The sequence below is a fragment of the Hibiscus syriacus genome, unplaced genomic scaffold, assembly GCF_006381635.1.
Source record: "Hibiscus syriacus cultivar Baekdansim isolate YM2019G1 unplaced genomic scaffold, ASM638163v2 tig00110198_pilon, whole genome shotgun sequence".
Classification (NCBI taxonomy): Eukaryota; Viridiplantae; Streptophyta; class Magnoliopsida; order Malvales; family Malvaceae; genus Hibiscus; species Hibiscus syriacus.
In genome coordinates, this window is record NW_024062623.1 from 565,826 (window position 1) to 584,956 (window position 19,131).

Sequence of the window (19,131 nt, forward strand, 5' to 3'; positions counted from 1 at the left end):
GGTGAGTCAATTTGTTTTCCTCTATTTTTGATCAAATTTGGTGAGTTTTGGGATTAAATTGTGAAATAGGAAATTATTCTATCCTATTTTCTCTACAAGATGGTATAATTATTTCTTGGTTTCATGCTTAAATGTGAAAATGGGTATTTATGGTGGATGAAGGGGAAGTGTGATTTTTATGATTAAAGATCAATTCTTGATATTAGAAGTGTTGTAAGAATTGAAGAAGAACCAATGATGCAAATTAATGAAAACAGTTTAGATTTTTCGAATTTGGCAGTGAGTTTGAAAATTCACCAGAAATTTTATAAAAATAATTTGGAGGTGATTTTTATATATTATGTTCATATATCAATTTAGTTTTGTTTAAAACGAACGGAGATCAATTTCAATGTGTATAAAAAAAGATATGAATTTTTAACTGAAGAAATGTCAGAAAAACGGGCAGTATATTCTGCACAAAACAGATTATGTTGATCAACTTTGAAAATTCACCATAAATTGTACAGAATGAATTAGAAGGATTTATTTATATGGATAGATTCGTATTCGAGTCTAGTTTTCAATGGAAGAAACGGAATTAAATTCCAGTGTGTATATCAACACAGAATACTGATTCTTTAAAGGTATTGTTGTCTGAATATGGAAATTTTAGAATTTAAGTTGAAATGGAATAGAAGATGGAGAGTAATTTTTAAATGTAAAAGTACCATTAGGGTGAGTTAGAATAATTCTGGAAATTCTGGAAAGTGTGCTGATTTTGGAGTTTAAGTATTAAGTTGGGATTGAATTTTAAGTTTATCAAGTTGTAAGGTTGAAATTGAAAAGCCTAAGAAAGTTTAGGATGAAATTGTAAGCATTTGAGTGTTGAATTATTGATTTTAACTTTTATTTTAGTTGCTGGAAATTTTATATATTTGATGGGAAATAATCATAATAGTGAAGAGCTATTATGAAATTAAAGGAAAAGTTGAGTTGAATTCTAGAAAGAATTTAAAATATGTGGTTAGATTTTATAATTCGTAACAGTTGAAGAATCATGCTGAAAATAATTATTTATGGAATTGAATAAGTGTTTCGATAAGTTGAAGTTATAATGGAGTTATGAGTTTGGTTGTTATCGATTTAGTTATCGATTTTACTATATAGATTTTCAAATGTTAAAACGAGCTTATATTAGTACAATACTAATATGTAGTTCGAACAATTTTTGTTTTAAAATTTGGTATTGTCAGACTACGTTAAATCTAGCAATCCGAACGATTCGAAAGGAAAGGACAAAGCTCGTGACTAGGATTATTATATACAAGTTCTGTAGTAAGGCAAAGGTGAATGCAGTTATTTATTTAATTATTTTGATCGAGGATGACTTGCGATCAGTCAACCTCATTCCAATTTACAGTATGATTTATAAAGATTATTTTTATAATATTTTATATCAATTTTATGAATGATTTAGGGTATGAACTGCCCAAGCATGATATTTTGATTATGGATTTAATTATGACACATAAGCCCATTGTATGTATAATGAGAATTATGGGTACACTTGGCATGCCATTAGTTGAGTATTATCAGCTTTGGTACATTCGTGTATCAATGTTATCATATCAGCTTTGGTACATTCGTGTATCAATGTTATCCTATCAGCTTTGGTACATTCGTGTATCAATGTCCAGCACCGTTGGTGCTTATTCAAGTTATGATGGCACTGAAGTGCATCATATCTCAATATCAGTTACGATTTGCACCATGTTGTGCATAGTGCGCACCTTACTCGCGCATCTTATGTTCTTATAAATATGCATTGGGCTATGAAAATGAATATGCAAGTTGTGAATGATTTTCAGTTAAAAGAAACATGATGTGCTTATTTTATTAGATATGATTTATCAGAATTTTCATGAGTTCATGATTTAAAAAGAAATTTCAGGTCTCAGTGAAGAAATCGACTTGGATAAGTTGGTTTGCCAGTTTAATATTTTAAGTTGAATTATTTTATTTACGTTTATGATAAATTTCAGATTTCACTCACCCTAGATTATGATTGCCTCACTAAGTTATACTTAGCGCGTGATGATTTCATGCGTAGGTTCTAATAAGGATAAGTACGATCAGTAAGGAGCTATCGGAGCATCTTTCTGGAAAGACATACATATCATCAGTATCAGTAAGACGTCTATGATGTTTCTTTTGACTTATAGTGGCATGTATAATTATGTCAGTAGTTTCTAATTATCGTATTTATTTTAAATAATTTGTAATAATAAACTAGAACTATTTTAGTTTATTTTACTTAGTTTAGTTTTATCGGTATCTATGTATGACAAGAATTTATTACATTATTATGTTTTTAAAAGATTTTATGAAAAGGCATGGTTTAGTAAAATTACTGAATAAATAATGAATTTATTTTCCTGTAATAAAGAAATAAATTATAAGCTGAAATATACTTTAATCTAGAGTGTTTTAAAAAAAAACAAATTTTTACGGAAATTTTAGTTCAGTAAATGTTTTCAAGTTGATGTGACATCTTTGACTAATATATTGAGACATATACGGGTTAAGGGTGTTACAGGAAATATTTTATTAGATCAGAAGATTAACATAATTCGATTTTAAGTTGGGGTAAATTATATCATTCTTCATTGAACTATATTCTCTCTCTCCTATTTTCCTTACTTAACTTTCAATTTTTCTAATTTGCTCACTGAACTTTACGAATTGAATCAATTTACTCACTCGACCGTTGACGTGTCAGTTTTTATTTTTTAATATAAAAAAATTGAGAAAATAAAAAAAATTTGAAGGTGGTCGGATGTCACTGTCGGCCACCGTCGACAACCGTAGATGGTGGTCATTCGGTCAAAAAATTTAATGGGTCGCTTCACCTCGACACCGTGAGTCCAAATCCGACATCTAGTTTGTCGGAACTTGCTCCAAAGTCCACAAATTTGAGATGGAAACAACCACAAGATTCATACTCAGGGGGTCAAGATGAACTGACCCATGAAATTTGAGACCGAACAGCCACCATCAACGACAGTGGACGATGGTCATAATGAAAATGGCATGGTGGCTGGCGGTGGCAACCAATTGCAAAATAGAGAGAAAATAGAGAAAGAAAAAGGGAAAAATAAAAAATGAAAAATAAAAAAAGATTTTATAATATATTCAAAATGACGTCGATTTGATGTATATTTGAGTTTTTCAAAATGACGTCGTTTTGATACTTATGTCATTTCTTGTGCCATATCATAACATCGTTAAATAGTTAACGACAGAGTGAGCAAATTGATTCAATTCGTAAAGTTCAGTGAACAAATTAAAAAAATTAAAAATTGGTAAGAAAAATAGGAGAGAAAGTATAGTTCAGTGAATAACAATATAATTTACTCTTTAAATTTATTTGACGGTTAATAGTGGTAGATAAAAAATTTAACTTTTAGTTTTTAATAGTTCATCGTCTCTTTTTGTAGTCATTTTTGCCTCTGTTCGATAATTTTTTTTTGACTCTTCTTCTCTTTCTTTCACTTCAACTCATAAAAAAAAATAATAATAATAAACCTTTCAATCTCCTTACATCTCAAGTCGTTCATAATCAAAACTAAAATTTAAAACTTTTCAAACTATCATTATCAACCTTTGAAATCAAACTATGTTAATTTCCTGATCAAACAAATCATTCATTCTATTATGAATCTTAGGGTTTTTTTAAAGAAGATTTTAACGTATCACATCAATATTTATTAATTGTAACTAAAGACATTAATCATAATGAAAGTGAATTAAAAGTTAAGTGACTTTAATACAAGTTTATTAAGTTTGATAAGCAAAGTAAAGGTATATTAAACGTTCAGAAACCACTAATATAGTTTAACCTAAACAATAAAGACAAAATCGTTGACTTCTAATAGCCCACAAATTTTGACTAATGAGCCTGACACGTCACACAATAACGGCACTCTCAAGTTGTATTGAAATTTAACTGTTTATAAGCAATCGGCTTATTCAGGTTGCCTTAGATTTGGAAAAATAAAAGGTAAACTATAAAAATGGTCACTAAACTTTGAGTAAGATCTTGTTTTCCTACTAAACTTTTAAAAATTATAAATTGACAACTAAAATTATTTATTTGTAACAAAATAGTCACTTAACGTTAACTAGTTAACGTCAGTCACATAAAGCTGAGGTAAACTATTAAAAGCTTACTTGGACGGTGGAGTGCCACTTTGTAGATAGACAATTTCTTATGTAATATCAAAACCTTGTGATAGACGCTTCTCAAACTCAACCAAAACCTTCACTTTCTCATCCTCTTCAGCTTAACCTTCAAGAAATTTTGATCAAGAAAGCGTCTATCTCTAGCGTGGTGCTCCACTGTCAAGGTAAGCTGTTAATGGTCCACCTCAGTTTTCTGTGACTGAAACTAACAACGGATAACGTTGAGGGGCCATTTTATTACAAATCGTTAACTTTAGTGATCAGTTTACAACTTTTGATAGTTCAATAGAAAAAACAAAAACTTACTCAAAGTTTATGTTAGAAGTGGTGAACTTATAAAATTGTAAGTAGAGGAGAACTTATAAAATTTTGGGGGGAGAAAACATATTTTCAATAGAAAATACAAAGAAAATATCTAAAACATATATGAATTTGAAATTTTTAGGCGGGGCGACCGCCCCCTTAGATTCATCCCTGATAGTATCTATTAAAAATTCTCAACTATTTGACAATGAATGCTCACACTCTTATATATGTGGTGCTCAAACATGAGACATTAAGAAATAATAATAAGTCTCTTAACCACTTAAGTCATTTGGTTCGTATAAATTTAAAGGAATTTAATTTACATAATTTGATTCTTTTAGGAGTCCTGTAATTATGCAGGATAGTATGATCTTGACACCCATGAGTGTTGAGGAAGGTTACTCGTTTTCCTTCCCTAAAATCTTAATATACGAATATTAAATTATCTATTTGTTAAAAAAATTTATAGATATTGCACGAACCAACTGACTTTAGTGGTTAAAGAATTCATTATTCTCCTTAGATGTTACAGGTTCGAGCACTAACATAGTACGTTCATTGTCAATGATTGAGAGTATTTGAACAAATATCACCTTGTATTTACCCCAAATGTATTAATTTTTAAAAATATATATATATATTTGATTTAAAATAGTATTAAAATATAAAATATAATTGATGTTAATATTTTAGTAGAAATAACTAACTTTTTAATTTTTTCTGGTGACATGATAAAAATGATAAAATAACTAATGCTAATTTAATAATGAGAAAATAACCTCAGTGACCAAAAATCCCAGATAATATACGATTTTGATCAACTTTTTTTGGATTTGCGAAAATGACCAACAAAATCGCAATGCGATCTCCACTATCGCAAATTCGCGTTGCATTTCGCTTTGCGATAGTTGAATTGAAAATCGCGTACCGTAGAGACCTAATAAGAGAATATAGTTTTTTTTTTCCAGAGATATGTTATCGCCAGGATCAGAGAAAACAGATCGAATGTTATCGCTTAATGACCATGTCGAGGAAAGAACGAACGAGTTCAACCAACAAGCAGAGAAAACAGATTGAATGTTAGCCAGCATCAGATAAGAGATCGAATATTTCTCTCGAGGAACTTTGAATCATGTTGTAAGATACACGAATCCGCTTATCTATCGAACTTGGAGCTTTTGAGTTTATTCATGGCATCAAAGAATGGATCATCAACAGGGAGATGATACCAAAAAGAGGAGCAGAGATTTATAATTATTATGAAATGGTGAAATATTCTGTACATATAGAACCAAGGAGAGAACTATTGGCTTGAAAACAGTTTAAATTCTTCCTTAAACGAATACATTCATCACTCCCTACACTTTTCACTCGTAAGAAAAAGAACAGCTTGTATCACTCGGCATCTGCTTCGTAAACTCGCCAAAAATATCGCCAACTGCAAAACGGTTTCGCACCCAACACGTAAAATTGCAGCAGATGGACTTCTACATGAGCAAAAGCAAAAGTCCTCTTTGCCTATGAATCACAAATTCAACATATAGTTACAGACTTCGAAGTGTGTCCACTCGATCGATGACATCCAATGCCTTGATTCGATTAATATCAAAGTCGATGAAAGGAACCGATGACAGTCTCCGGATAGGGAAGGAGTCTTTCTTTGCTTGACTTGTTGGAGAGTGGCTACTGCTTTTACTCAACCTATGGTGCTTGACTGACCTAGTGTTTGCAGTGTCAAATTCCTGGCTCTTACTTATTCCAGGTGTTTTTTTCCTCTTACACACGTCTCGAAGCATCTCTTGATCTTCGACAGTCAACATAGACGACGGGGACTGCTTGTGAGTCGATAGTTGAATCGTCTTCTGGTTCAGGGACCTAATTGGAGACTTAACAGGGGATCTTATTCCACCATTACTGGCCCTTACTTGGGTAATAAGATGGTGGAGCCACACTACCAGATCAAGGATATAAGCTTCGGTTTTGTCCTTGTCCGCGTGGTGTAGCGTCTCGATTCTCAGCAAGTCAGTCTGGCCAGCTGGTTTACGGTTCATCTCTGACCTGAAAATTTTAAAACAAAAACCGCGTTTTGAAAACCGATAACATCGAGGAAACGAAAGGCATCTAGATTCGGAAGTTACCCGGTGTTCGCCCATTCTCCGACCCAGCCAAACCCGTGATGAGCTCTAATTAGAACAATTTGCAACAACAGAAACAAGGATGAGTTGTTGGAAATATACTTGAAAGAACAACTACAAGTAGCAGGCAATGACAAAATAAGCCACTGTGAGAGAGAACTATTTACTTGGTTGTATTTGTGGCAATCGGAACAAGCCACTGCAATGTTTTCTCCATTTCGGCTTTGATCTGTGGGACAGTTAGCTGCAAGGAAATTTCGAAAATGTATCGGTCAGCACATACTACAAGTAAACATTTTAAACAGGCTTAAGGCTAGCAGCATCTTCAAAATCCAAAAAGAAAGTGTGATAGTTAAGCAAATAGCAACTAATATTTCAAGTATCGAGATTATCGGACATCACACCTCTTCCTTTAACTGAAAGGACTGCAGTCTGAACCGCAGAGCGGACTTTATAGTAGGTGGCAGCCCTTGGTATAAAGAATCCCTTGTATTAGGGGGCACAGAATTTGATCGAGACACCTGAGGAGTACATTGGAGTTAAACAAAATCCACATGTTCAATGCTCGTGGCGTATAATTGAGATAGTAATACAAAGTAGCCCCCATCCTTAATCTATAAGACAATATTGTATACTCGCTAAATTGTCAAGGGAGCGATTCTGTCATCCTTTCTAAGTGTTCCAAAAATAAATCACCGCGAATTAAAGGAAATAAAGCAAAGACGTAAAAGAAGATTGGTTCAGCAGAACATGATTAACTTACAAGAGTATCAATTTGGGTGATGATATTAGCATAATGTAAAGCAAGACCGCCCGTTCCCAACTTCTTATGACTGTTGACAGAACCTTTAACCGATTTATCACCATCTGCAACGTCACAGGAAAAAAGCAACACCACTTCATAAATATAACAGGTTTAAGCAAGCGCACAAACCATAAAGTTAAGTACTTCACAAATTACTTGATAAAATAATTCCGTTTCCAAATGCTCCGAGTTCAATTATTTTGAATTCTTACCAGCAGTACCAAATGCCTCGTGAATCTCCAAGTGCAAGAAATGAACAATATCTACAAGCTTCTCCATGACCTATGAATACAAGGAATAAAACTTCCACTAATATATATTAACTTCAAAATAGAGCAGCAAACGAAACTGGTAAATCGGGTGCAAAAGCTCCCATAAGTTTAGACTCCATGAAACGACAAAAAAGGATGACGAACAATGCAATTTTTACAATATCATAAATATATGAAAAATAATAACTAAGAAAGAATATGCATAGAGCTTTGTTAGTACCTGTTCCAAAATCCTAGACCAAAGGGATTTTTTCTTCAAATTTTTCACATGCTTCTTTTGACTCTTTAACTCTGCTCTCAATATTGCAAGGTTGTCTCCTACATGCCAAAACCAAAATAATCTCAAAACGGAAGGGCTTCAATGACATTAACTATATTCCGTAAAATTACCATCGAAGGGGGGAAAACTTAATGTATAACACCTTCATCTTTACAAGAAACAAGACAATAAAAATTACAGCTCAGCAATTTTTTAGGACAAGAAATATCGTCTTTGACTTGACCTAGGCCTCTTAAAGCAAATGTAAAAACGACTTGCTGAGTTCAACAACGGAATGGCAACTGGCCAATAAAAATATGAAGGTGGAATTTGAATTAGTATGTTTTATATTAAAATAAGTACAGTGGGGTATGACCATGAGTGAGAAAAGTAGAGAGAGAAAGAGAGCGGGTGCGTTTGGTCATTCATTCTCCGGTGAGGAATGGACTGTTTTTGTTGGAAATCTTAGTAAGAGAGTTACCAGAAGTGAGTTAAGAGAGATTTTCAACCATTATGGTAGAATAGTGAGGGTCTTTATCCCAAGTTTTATGGTTAAAACGAATTATAAGTCATCAACGTTTGCTTTTGTGCAATATGCGGTGGAGGAAGGTTGCAGAAGAGCAGTTATGAATGTAAATGGAACGTTGATTGATGGGAAGAGAGTCACTGTGGGGGTGGCTAAGTATAAGAGGGGCCGGAAGAGAGATGCAGAGGTTAAAAGATCTCAGCTGGAAGGAATTAAGCCATGTAGAGAAGCTAATGGCAGACAGCAGGTTGACTTGGAGTCACCGAGAAGTTTGAGAGATGGCAGAACGTATAAGGAGGTTGTGAATGTGGATAACAGTAGGAGTGTGGATCAACAAAGAAGGGTGAACAGGGAAGGTCAGAAGAAAGCAAAAGGAGTAAGAAATGTCTGGGATATGCACATCCCTTCAGAAGATTTTTGCTGGGTGAAAAATTCCTTAACAGGGATTTTTAAAGATACATTTCAGCCTGTTATGGTGGTGCGAGCTTTGGCAAAAGAGGGGTTCCAGGTCAAGATAGTAAAGTGGGGATATGTTAGGAACGCATGCATTATTATCTTCAATACAAATGAAGAGTTCCTGAAGGCGTGGTCGAGTCTTAGAGAGAAACTTTACTGCTGGTTTGATTGGGTAGATCCATTGTTGAGTGAAGATGGAGTCCCTTTGGCTTATTGCTTGGTCGAGTTGGTTGGGTTACCGCTTCTTAGTTGGAGTATTCCTTTTCTAGAGAAGCTTGGAGGAAAGTGGGGAAAGGTTGTTTGTATCCCGGAGGGAACAAGAAACAGAGATGACCTCTCTTCGGCTAGAATGCTGCTAAGGGTGGCAAGTCCGTTCGATGTACAAGAATCTGTTATTGTAGGATCTTATGGCAGATCGTTTAAAGTTAAAGTTAATGTGGGATCCAGCTCTAATGCTTTCTCTGAAGCTTATGGAGACGTGAGGCAGACTGTGTCATTTGGCAACTGCAATGACGAAGTGTCAAAGGAGGAAGATGGTAGAAACAAAGATAAGGTAGGAGACAACAGGGAGAACTCTGCGGAAGGTTTCTGGTCAAAAGTTGACACGTGGCTTCAGAAAAGTCAAGAAAGGAGGACGTTAGAAGAAGGTGGAGATCAGGATTTGGAAAATAAGTCAGACACTCTGCCCAATAGTAATGGGGTGTCAGACAAGTTTGAATTTGAATTAAATACCAGGGGGGAGTTTGCAGGCCTTGGGCTGAGAGAGGTTGCAGCCCAGAGTTCAGCCCATTCGGAGTCTAATTGGGAGGCTTATTCTCCTGTTACTAAAATTATTCCAGCTGGCCCTGCTGTGAAGTTGAATTGGGCTAGGCTAGCAAACAAGAATAAGGAGCAGAATCTGTCTGAATTTTTTGCAGAAGAAAGAAGTGTATCAATAGAAGAAGGAAAAATGGGGATATGGAAGATGAAGATATTATGATAGGTTTGTCAATTAGGAGTGCTCCTGTTGGCAGAAGGGGAAGAGGACGCTATGCCCGAGTTTATAAAAGGTCAAGAGATAGAAGAATATGGTTGTGTCCAGCTATTGAAGATGATGTCTTCTGTCCCATGGCTTCTCCGAAGCTTAAGCAGAACAATTCTGTTCCTAGAAGTATACAGCAGTTTCCTACGAATAGTATTGGAAAGGGACAAGATAAGGACTTCAATGGTTCTGCCGATTTTCAGAATACATCTACGGTCCCTACCATTTGTAATGATGGTGTTGAAAGGGTGGAAGCTATTTCTGTGAATGCTTCAGGGAAAGGAAATGAAAAGAGAAGGAAGAGAAGGAAGAGGAGAGCCTTAATTTCTGAAGCTATTGACTTGGTTAATATTTCGACTGCTTCTTCTTCCTCTTTTGTGGAATTACTGAAGGAAGCAGTGGATACTTGGGAAGTGTGTGAGATGTTAGGTATTTCATTTAAGGAAGGGAAGGAGGCTTTTATTGATAAATTATTATGTCTTGGTCAAGAGACAGATGCAGTTAGGGGTGGATGAAGGCTGCTCAGTTTTAGCTGAGTGTAGGGGGAGTAATTCTTTTTTATGAATAATTTTAGTATTATTTCGTGGAACATTAGGGGTCTTGGGAGGAGGGAGAAGTGTGTAGCTGCAGCAAGGTTAGTCAAGAAGACGAAACCAGTTTTTCTTTTCATTCAAGAATCTAAGTTGGAAAGATGCCATGGGGCGATTTTTAGAAGGATTGGAGGTAACTTGTTAAAGGGGGTGTTGGTTTCTCCAGCACAGGGGTCATCGGGGGGATTGATTACATTGTGGAATGAGAACGTGGTTCAAGTCATTGATCAGTTTGTGCATAGTAGGTTTCTGGCGTTAGTAGGAAAATCTAAGCATGGTTCTATGGAGTTTGTAGCTATTAATGTTTATGGGCCTCCAGTCGAAGCTGAGAAGGAGGTTTTTTATGGGGAGTTGCTGAAGTATGTTAGAGCTCTAAATTTACCAGTGTGTCTAGGGGGAGACTTCAACGCGTATCTTGATTCAGAAGAAAAGATAGGCAAATCACAAAATTGGCATACTATGGATATTTTCAGGTCATTCGTACAAAAAGCCAATCTCATTAACTTGCCTATGTCAGGAGGTTCTTTCACTTGGTGCAGTAATAGAGAATCTTCAACATGGGTGAAATTGGATAGGTTCCTTATCTGCGCAAGATTCCTTAAGATTTTCCCTAACATTGTGCAGTCGATTTTACCGAAATCTATTTCAGACCATAATCCAGTCTTGCTGGAGGATAAATCTACAAATTGGGGTCCAAAACCTTTTAGGTTCTTTAATTTTCTATTAGAAGAACAAGGTTTTGATGATTTAGTTGCAGACTCACTGGAAGTAGAAGAGAAGAAGAACAATAGTGGTGGAATTTTCAGAATACTGCAGGGTGCAAAAAATGAAATCAGAAACTGGTCTGGAAGTGGACATTTAGGGCTGTCAGAGTCAATTTCGTTGCTGGAAATTAAAATTAACAGTCTGGATTTAAAGTGTCAAGGTGGAAAGCAGTCTGCAGGGGATTGGGCACAATTGATTGAGTCTAAAAAGGAATTATGGAGACTGTTAAGGATTGAGGAGAGAATTTGGTTTCAAAAATCTAGAAACAGATGGATTAAAGATGGAGACAGGAATACAAGGTTTTTTCATCTTAGTGCATTGAAAAGGAATAGATTCAACACTATTCATTCGATCAATTTTAAAGGCAAAGTTATTTCGGATCCAGAAAAGATAAAAGACAGTGTGTTTAAGTTTTTCAAGAATGCATATAATGAAAAAACTACACTGGAAGTTGAGGGCTTGAATTTTGATTTTAAACAGTTGTCTCAAGTTCAAAGTGATTCTCTAGAAGAGGTGTTTACAGAGCAAGAAGTGTGGCAAGCAATTTCATCTTCGGATAGTGCAAAAGCACCAGGGCCGGATGGTTTCACAATGGGTTTTTACAAGAAGTATTGGAATTTGTTGAAGGTGAAGATTATGGAGTTTTTTTCAGATTTCTACAATGGAAAGCGGTGGGTTCATGGAGTGAATCATGCTTTTATTACCTTGATTCCAAAGAAAGGTAATCCTGAGAGTATTGAAGATTATAGACCTATTAGTCTAGTGGGCAGCTTGTATAAGATTCTCTCTAAGGTTCTTTCGAAAAGACTTTCTTCTTGTGTTAAAGATATTGTTAGCCCTACACAGTTTGCGTTTATTCCGGGGAGGCAATTGTTGGATTGCGCCTGTTTAGCAAATGAAGGCATAGATTATTGGAGGAAACAAGGGCTGCAGGGGGTTGTTTTCAAAGTGGATTTTAGCAGAGCTTATGACACCGTGGATTGGCAGATTCTGTTAAGGCTTATGAAGGAGATGGGCTTCGGAGAAAGGTGGTGTTCTTGGATAAATAAGTGTATTTCTACAGCTTCTATATCTATTCTACTGAATGGGTCTCCTACAAAAGAGTTTCATATTGCTAAAGGTTTGCGACAAGGATGTAGTCTTTCTCCTCTTTTGTTTAATGTGGTTGGTGAACTCCTTCATATGATGTTAAATAAAGCTGTGGAATTAGGATTATTTCAAGGGTTTTCTTTTGGAAATGTGCAAAACAGTTTCAATTTGACCCATCTTCAGTTTGCGGATGACCTAATTATTTTTTGTCGAGCCTCCATCACTCAAATTAAAAACGTTAGACGAGTGTTGATGATTTTTAGTTTTATGACGGGGCTTCATCTTAATTTAGTTAAGAGTAAATTGTATGGTATTAATGTGGAGGAGGACACACTGAGAATTTGGGCTAGGGACATTGGCTGCTCTATTGGTTCATTTCCGACAGTCTATTTAGGCCTTCCGCTAGGGGCTAAAAGAAACTGTGAGAAACTGTGGGAGCCAGTCCTAGCTAACTTTGATAAGAAATTGGCGGGATGGAAAGCTTCTTCTTTGTCTATGGCCGGTAGATTGGTGCTTATTAAGTCGGTTTTATCCTCTTTACCTATCTTTTATCTCGCTATTTTCAAGATTCCAGCTAAAATCTGTCAAAAATTAAACTCTTTGATGGCGAATTTTTTATGGGGTGGAGGAGAAGAAAAGAAGAAAATGCATTGGGTGAGTTGGAATAAAATTTGTAAACCGAAGTGTGGAGGTGGTCTAGGAGTTGTTGATTTGAAGCTTATTAATAGAGCACTATTGGGAAAGTGGGTGTGGAAGTTTGCCAACGAAAAAGAATCTTTGTGGAAAAAGTTCTTATGTTCTAAACATAGTGTTAGTTGTCTTTCTATGGATGTCAATAAAGTCTCCTCCCATAAGGACTCTTGGATTTGGAGAGGTATTGTGAATAGCTACATGAAGGATGATTTCTTTGGAGGATGCATTAGATCTCATGCGAGGTTACAAGTTGGGAATGGCAATTCGATTTTCTTTTGGAAAGATACATGGTTGGGGGATTTTCCATTGAAAGTTCTTTTTCCTAGGATTTTTGCTCTGTCAACAAATCAAGGGGGTAAGGTTGCTGAATTTGGTAGTTTTGATTTGAATGGTTGGGAGTGGAATATTAAGACTAGGAGGAATCTATGCGATTGGGAAGTGGCTCAGCTGGTTGATCTATTGGACAAGCTCAATGTTATCAAATTAAATGAATCTTTGGAGGATTGCATGCTTTGGGTTGGTGCGGGCGAGGGTTTGTATTCCGTTAAAGCTTGCACGAAATCTTTCTACTCAGTGGATGAGGATAACTTTAGGTGGAACAAATGTGTTTGGCAAGGTCTGGTTCCTCCTAGAGTAGAGGTTTTCCTTTGGCAACTATCACTTAATAAAGTAGCGGTTAGAGGGGAATTGAAGAAAAGGGGGGTTCACTTAGGGGAGGACTCTCTATGCCCCTTTTGCAATCAAGCAGAGGAATCAGTTCATCATCTGTTTATTTACTGCCAGTTTTCCTGGGTACTATGGAACAGAATCATAGCCTACTGGGGTATCAAGTTAGCCTTACCTACTGATCCTTCATCAATTATAATTTCATGGTCTGTTCTTAGGCCATTTTCTAATATGTGGAAGTTTATTCCGGGGGCTGTTTTATGGTCGATTTGGAAGATGAGAAACGAAATTGTTTTTGAAAGAGGCAAGCTGGACACATCCTCATTGTTTTTCACAGTCAGGTTAAGGCTTGCGAAATGGTTCCTAGCTAAGTATCCTTTATCCTCTATTCAAGTGGACTCTCTAATTGGTGATCCTTCATTGGCTGATAATATTTCAGCTTCTCTTGATTCGAACAGGCCTGTGGTTTACTGGAGTCCTCCTCCAGTCGATTTTTTTAAGTTTAACGTGGATGGAGCAGTTAGTAGGGTTGGGTTGTTAGCAGGAATTGGGGGCATTCTTAGAGATTGGAATCGGATTAAATTGATGTCGTTTTCAGAAAAAATAGGGCCTACTCCTATTATTTTAGCAGAGTTAAAAGCTATCAAAAGAGGAATAGACATCTTTGTGTCATCAGAATGGGTATTGAAGGGAAGGCTTATTATTGAATCTGATTGCAAGCTAGCTGTGGAGTGGTTGAAATATCAGGAGTCAGTTCCTCCTTTTCTTTTAAATTTTGTCAAGGATATTGCGGATGCGGTTTCTGAGTATGAGGTCATTGTGAGGTGGATTCCGAGAAGATGTAATTGCGAGGCAGATTTGCTTGCAAAGGAGGGGATTGGGTAGTGGGTCACTTTTTTAGTACTGAGTTCGGAGGTTTTTAATCAAGGCGTTATAAGAGTGTGCTTAAGTTTTATGTATCTTAAAGGAGTGGTTCTAGTTTTATGTAATTTTTACATTATCAATATATTAAGGTTCTCTATTCCTCCTTCCCCTAGTAGGTTCTGACCTCATGGTAAGGGCTACTTAGAAGGAGGTTTTTATGAGACCTACTTTTCCTATCAAAAAAAAAAAAAAATATGAAGGTGGAATGAATTCAAAGGAAACAACATAGCAGTGCACGTAGAACTTGACAGTTTACAAACGAAGTGTCATTAAAATGGGCACTAGAATGTGTAGAAGGCCGATGAAAAAGAAAAAAGCTGCTGATATATAGAAACAATTACCTTTTTCTGTATCTCTATTCAAAATCCTATGTGCATATTAGTGTAGAAACACGAATATTAACTCTTTGTTAACCTAGAAGTATATGTCACAAAAAACTAAAAATTATAATAGAGAGATAAAGAACAGGTTACCCCTTTGAGCAGCATTTGAACTATCCTCTTCCTGAAGCTTACGTCGATAATCTTGATCAAATCTGTCCAAGGCATGCAACTCATGATATAATTCCTGCAAAGAAAACAAAATGGCATCAATATAGCTTAAACAAATTCTAAATAGATAATTCAGAGAAGGAATTCTGAACTGTGCCGTGTTAATCCTAACAAGCCTTACAATTATGATATCTACCCACCAGCTCATATTCAGACGAAAGACTAGTGACCCCCCCAACACCCCCAAAACAAACACACACACACACACAAACAAAAACCAATCTATTTTCCATGTACCATATCATTCAATGTCTCAAAACAGAAGAGGGGGGAGAGGGGGCAAAAAAATAATTTCACAACTTCGTACGAGACGGAAGATATACAAATCATCTTGGTTTAGACAATATAATCTTAGGGAGCAGCTTTCTTGTTATAGCAGTAAGACCAAGAACTTACGGCTGTATAATGAACAAAACTCATCAGCTGTTGCATTATTGGCTCTGCTTCTTCCTTCAATTGCTTTTCAAGTGTAAGTTCCGAACCCAACCTGAAAGTATAAAAGATAGAGCAGGTATGAATATTTGTATCTTACTCTAATTCATAGATAATACTTAAAGAGCACAAGCCGAGACATTACTTTTCAAAATAACGATCCAAATTGTGCCATTGAGGGTCTTTACAACGGTTCCCAAAACGTACCACCTCTCCGGAAAAAACTTTTAACTCATCCCTGTTGAAGTTGGGGAAAAAAATGAGCCTCTTATATTCTTCGAGAACATAAACACCGTTTTAGAATATTAACAAATTATATAACAGAATCGTTTTCAAAGCAATATGGCATTCTCTGCATTATCTACCTCTTATCAGCAGCTGCAATTCTCAGGAGTTCATCCATATCTCGTGATATTAAATTCTGTACTCCTTCTGACCGAAGGACCACCTCTTTTAAATGTCTAATATTCTCCTTAGAAAGCGACTGCATCAGATTGGCACCTTTAACAATAGTATTTGCAACTTCAAAAGATAGAATTGATATTTTATTCCCTTTCGTCGTTACCCCCGAGGTAAAGCCACTGCCAAGGTTCAAACTCGTCATGCTACTACCAAGGGTGTCCAGAACATCCACCGCCTTTCCAAACCCAGCAGTACCGGCTCTACCTAAAAGAGAGCTAACCTCGGAAACCTGCAAAAATAGGCAACCAATTGATCTTCTGAAAAACTGTGAAGCATGTTTGATATATTATACTCATTGAATGAAGTTTGCAATTCATAACAGTAGAACCAGAAGCATCCCTCTTTGCTCTAATCTCAGCTGGGAACTAACAACCGACAATTATATAATGCTAGAATCCAAAGCATTAAAATATTAGAACAATCAACAACCTGACTCGTTCTATACATATTTAAGGGGAAAAGGGGAAAATAATGGAAGTTATCATGAGTATGACTGCACTCATACTGATGACTCAATGGCATAGGAAAAGATTACCAGGAACAAATTAGAATCATTTTAGTTTATAGTTCAGAACTATAGTCTCATTTCAATTCGTTCTCCAAATACATTAACAACAATCAAAGTGAAAAAGATTGGCAAAATGCTCATCCTAATTATGGTGAGTTGCCTTTTAAAGAAGAATCTACGGGAATAGTATATATACAAGAAAGATATCTCAATAGCCCCATAAGGCATTTGTTATAAAGCTTCCTTCTATCACGAAACACAGTTTTCTCGTGGAGTTACACCATATGAACCATCGGTATCAGTGTTTGAAGTTTAAATATAATTCATGATAACAGTTTACTTCAACGCTACATAATTCAAAAATTTGAACTTACCTTCACAACAGCAACCTGCTTAGACTTGGTTGATCTAGATTTATTAGATAGCACCCTCGGCAAACGAGGAATCCCATCATTGATAATGTCATCTGGATTCATACCATATGGACCCGTACTGATCTCTGGAAATGAAAAGGGCTCTTTTAACTCCATGCCTGCATTGTCTGCACTGTCCTCAGCAGGAGGAGCCGGAATGGTGTTTATCTTCGCGGGCAGTTCCCGGGTCTGAACAACCCCTCCAGACCCTCGACCAAAATGGCCATTCACATTGGGAAAGCCTCCACTGGGAGCATTATCTACAGTGGATCTCCTCGAGCAAAGCCCACCCATTTACGCCAATCACCGCGAATCTTACACTTCAGCGTTGACAGAAATTTTCCATAAAACAAAGCCAACAAACTCCCAACTATGAAACCAATCTAAAAAGAAAATCTAATCAAAAGCTCCTAACTTCAAACAAAACTGAACCAATTCAACTGATAGGAGACTCTTAGCTACTTATCGAATTCATAGCAGTCTAAACCTAGAGATATAAACTAGCCAAGTCCCAGAAAAGCATTCAAGGTACCAATTATTATCCATGCTAAAGCTCCAGTCCATTAACCCCAAGTCTCACCAAACTGCAAAAACAGCAAGAAGACAAGCAAGCAAGCAAATCCATTAATACAAATTTCAAACAAAGCAGCAACCCAGCTCACAGCATCTCTACAAATATGCAAAAGCACAAATCAGACACAAAAACAAAGGATTTTGACTGTGCTTGACTATAATAAAGAAAACCCAGAAAACAGGGAAAATACCCAATTAGCAAAACGAGAAGAAAAATCAAAATTCGGAGATCAAAATACTAAAAAATGTTAATCTAAAAGCTTACCAGGTTGGGAGACAGAAAAAGGATTGGATCTGAGAAGGGAGGAAAATTGTAAGAGATGCCGGGTTCTGTCGTTTACTAACACAAAAAACCGAATTTTACACATAATATAAATAAAAAGTATATATATATATAATTTAATGATGGTGAAGCTAAGAAGAAGAGATCAGTAACCACAGCCAAAACAAGATGAAATTATATATATTTATGTGAAAATTACAGTGAGAAAGAGAAGAGTAGCCATTACATACCCAAAATCAGAACTTATTTTTGACTTTTTTATACACGGATTTACTTTCTTCTTATAAGCATTTGGTTAAATTTTGTGAAAGATCCTATAGAATGTTTTTTTTAAATTAGCCCCTTTAATATAATTTTATAATTCCTTTATTTTCAATTGTGATTCAAATCTTTTATAGTAAACTACATGTTTAGTTCTTAAACTATTACTTTTATTTTATTATGATACATAAACTTTATTTTTTTTAAATTATACCTAACGTTTAGTTTATGTTTCATTTTCGTTTCCGCCTATATTATTAAAATAAATTAGAATGATTAAAATGTGAATAATTTGAAAGTTGAGTAATTAAATTGAAAATGTTTAAACTTTAATGACCAAAATAGGAGTGAAAAGATAGTTGAGTGATGAATGATGTAATTTACCCATAAAATTACTACACATCAATTCATTAAGTTTTCAACAATAGGTTACCAAAATAAAAATTAAACTAAACATTAGGTATGTTTTTGAAAAAATAAAATTTAAATACCAAAATGAAACAAAAATAATATTTTAGATACTAAATGTATAATTTATCCAATGTTCTATATTAAAAATATATTGATGATAGGTTATAGACCCACTAAGACCACTCTTATTTTCTCCTCTAATCTTTCCCTTCCCCTCTTATTTGAGATTAGGATTTGAATTAAGATGTATATAATCGTATGTTTGCACCTCATGAATAACAAAGATATAACGCGTTAAAAGACAAAAGAAAATCAACTGTTAAAGATAAAAATTTAAACTAACTAATTCTTCTAGATTTTTTTAATAAGTTATATCTAAATTGCTCATACGATATGCGCTCAATGTTTAAAGTTTGATCTATATAACTTTTTTTTTGATAAATTTGGAGTGTATACAAGTTAATATTTTTCAAAGAATCTCAGTCATTTGACAATAAACGCCCATA

General features: G+C 35.4%; 1 protein-coding gene across 1 annotated transcript; it reads right to left on the reverse strand.

Annotated features, from left to right (window-relative positions):
- Positions 1–5,755: 5,755 nt before the first annotated feature.
- LOC120218514 (protein PSK SIMULATOR 1-like) lies at positions 5,756–18,108 on the reverse strand. The gene is made up of 13 exons (XM_039215428.1): positions 17,936–18,108; positions 17,059–17,681; positions 16,080–16,405; positions 15,860–15,952; positions 15,679–15,769; positions 15,205–15,298; positions 7,963–8,060; positions 7,683–7,752; positions 7,429–7,532; positions 7,070–7,186; positions 6,833–6,909; positions 6,669–6,713; positions 5,756–6,588 (listed from the first exon to the last, which is right to left on the reverse strand). Exons 2-13 carry the CDS (start codon positions 17,389–17,391, stop codon positions 6,075–6,077), a joined length of 1,962 nt encoding a protein of 653 aa, XP_039071359.1. The 5' UTR covers positions 17,392–17,681; positions 17,936–18,108; the 3' UTR covers positions 5,756–6,074.
- Positions 18,109–19,131: the final 1,023 nt, after the last annotated feature.

Bases quoted from the DNA above. Each gene is read 5' to 3' on its own strand.
- LOC120218514 (XM_039215428.1), bottom strand. From the start codon at position 17,391: ATGGGTGGGCTTTGCTCGAGGAGATCCACTGTAGATAATGCTCCCAGT. The intron at 8,061-15,204 runs GTAACCTGTTCT...TTTGGCATGTAG, and splicing joins TTCAAATGCTGCTCAAAGGG to GAGACAACCTTGCAATATTG. The intron at 7,753-7,962 runs GTACTAACAAAG...TTGTATTCATAG, and splicing joins GGTCTAGGATTTTGGAACAG to GTCATGGAGAAGCTTGTAGA.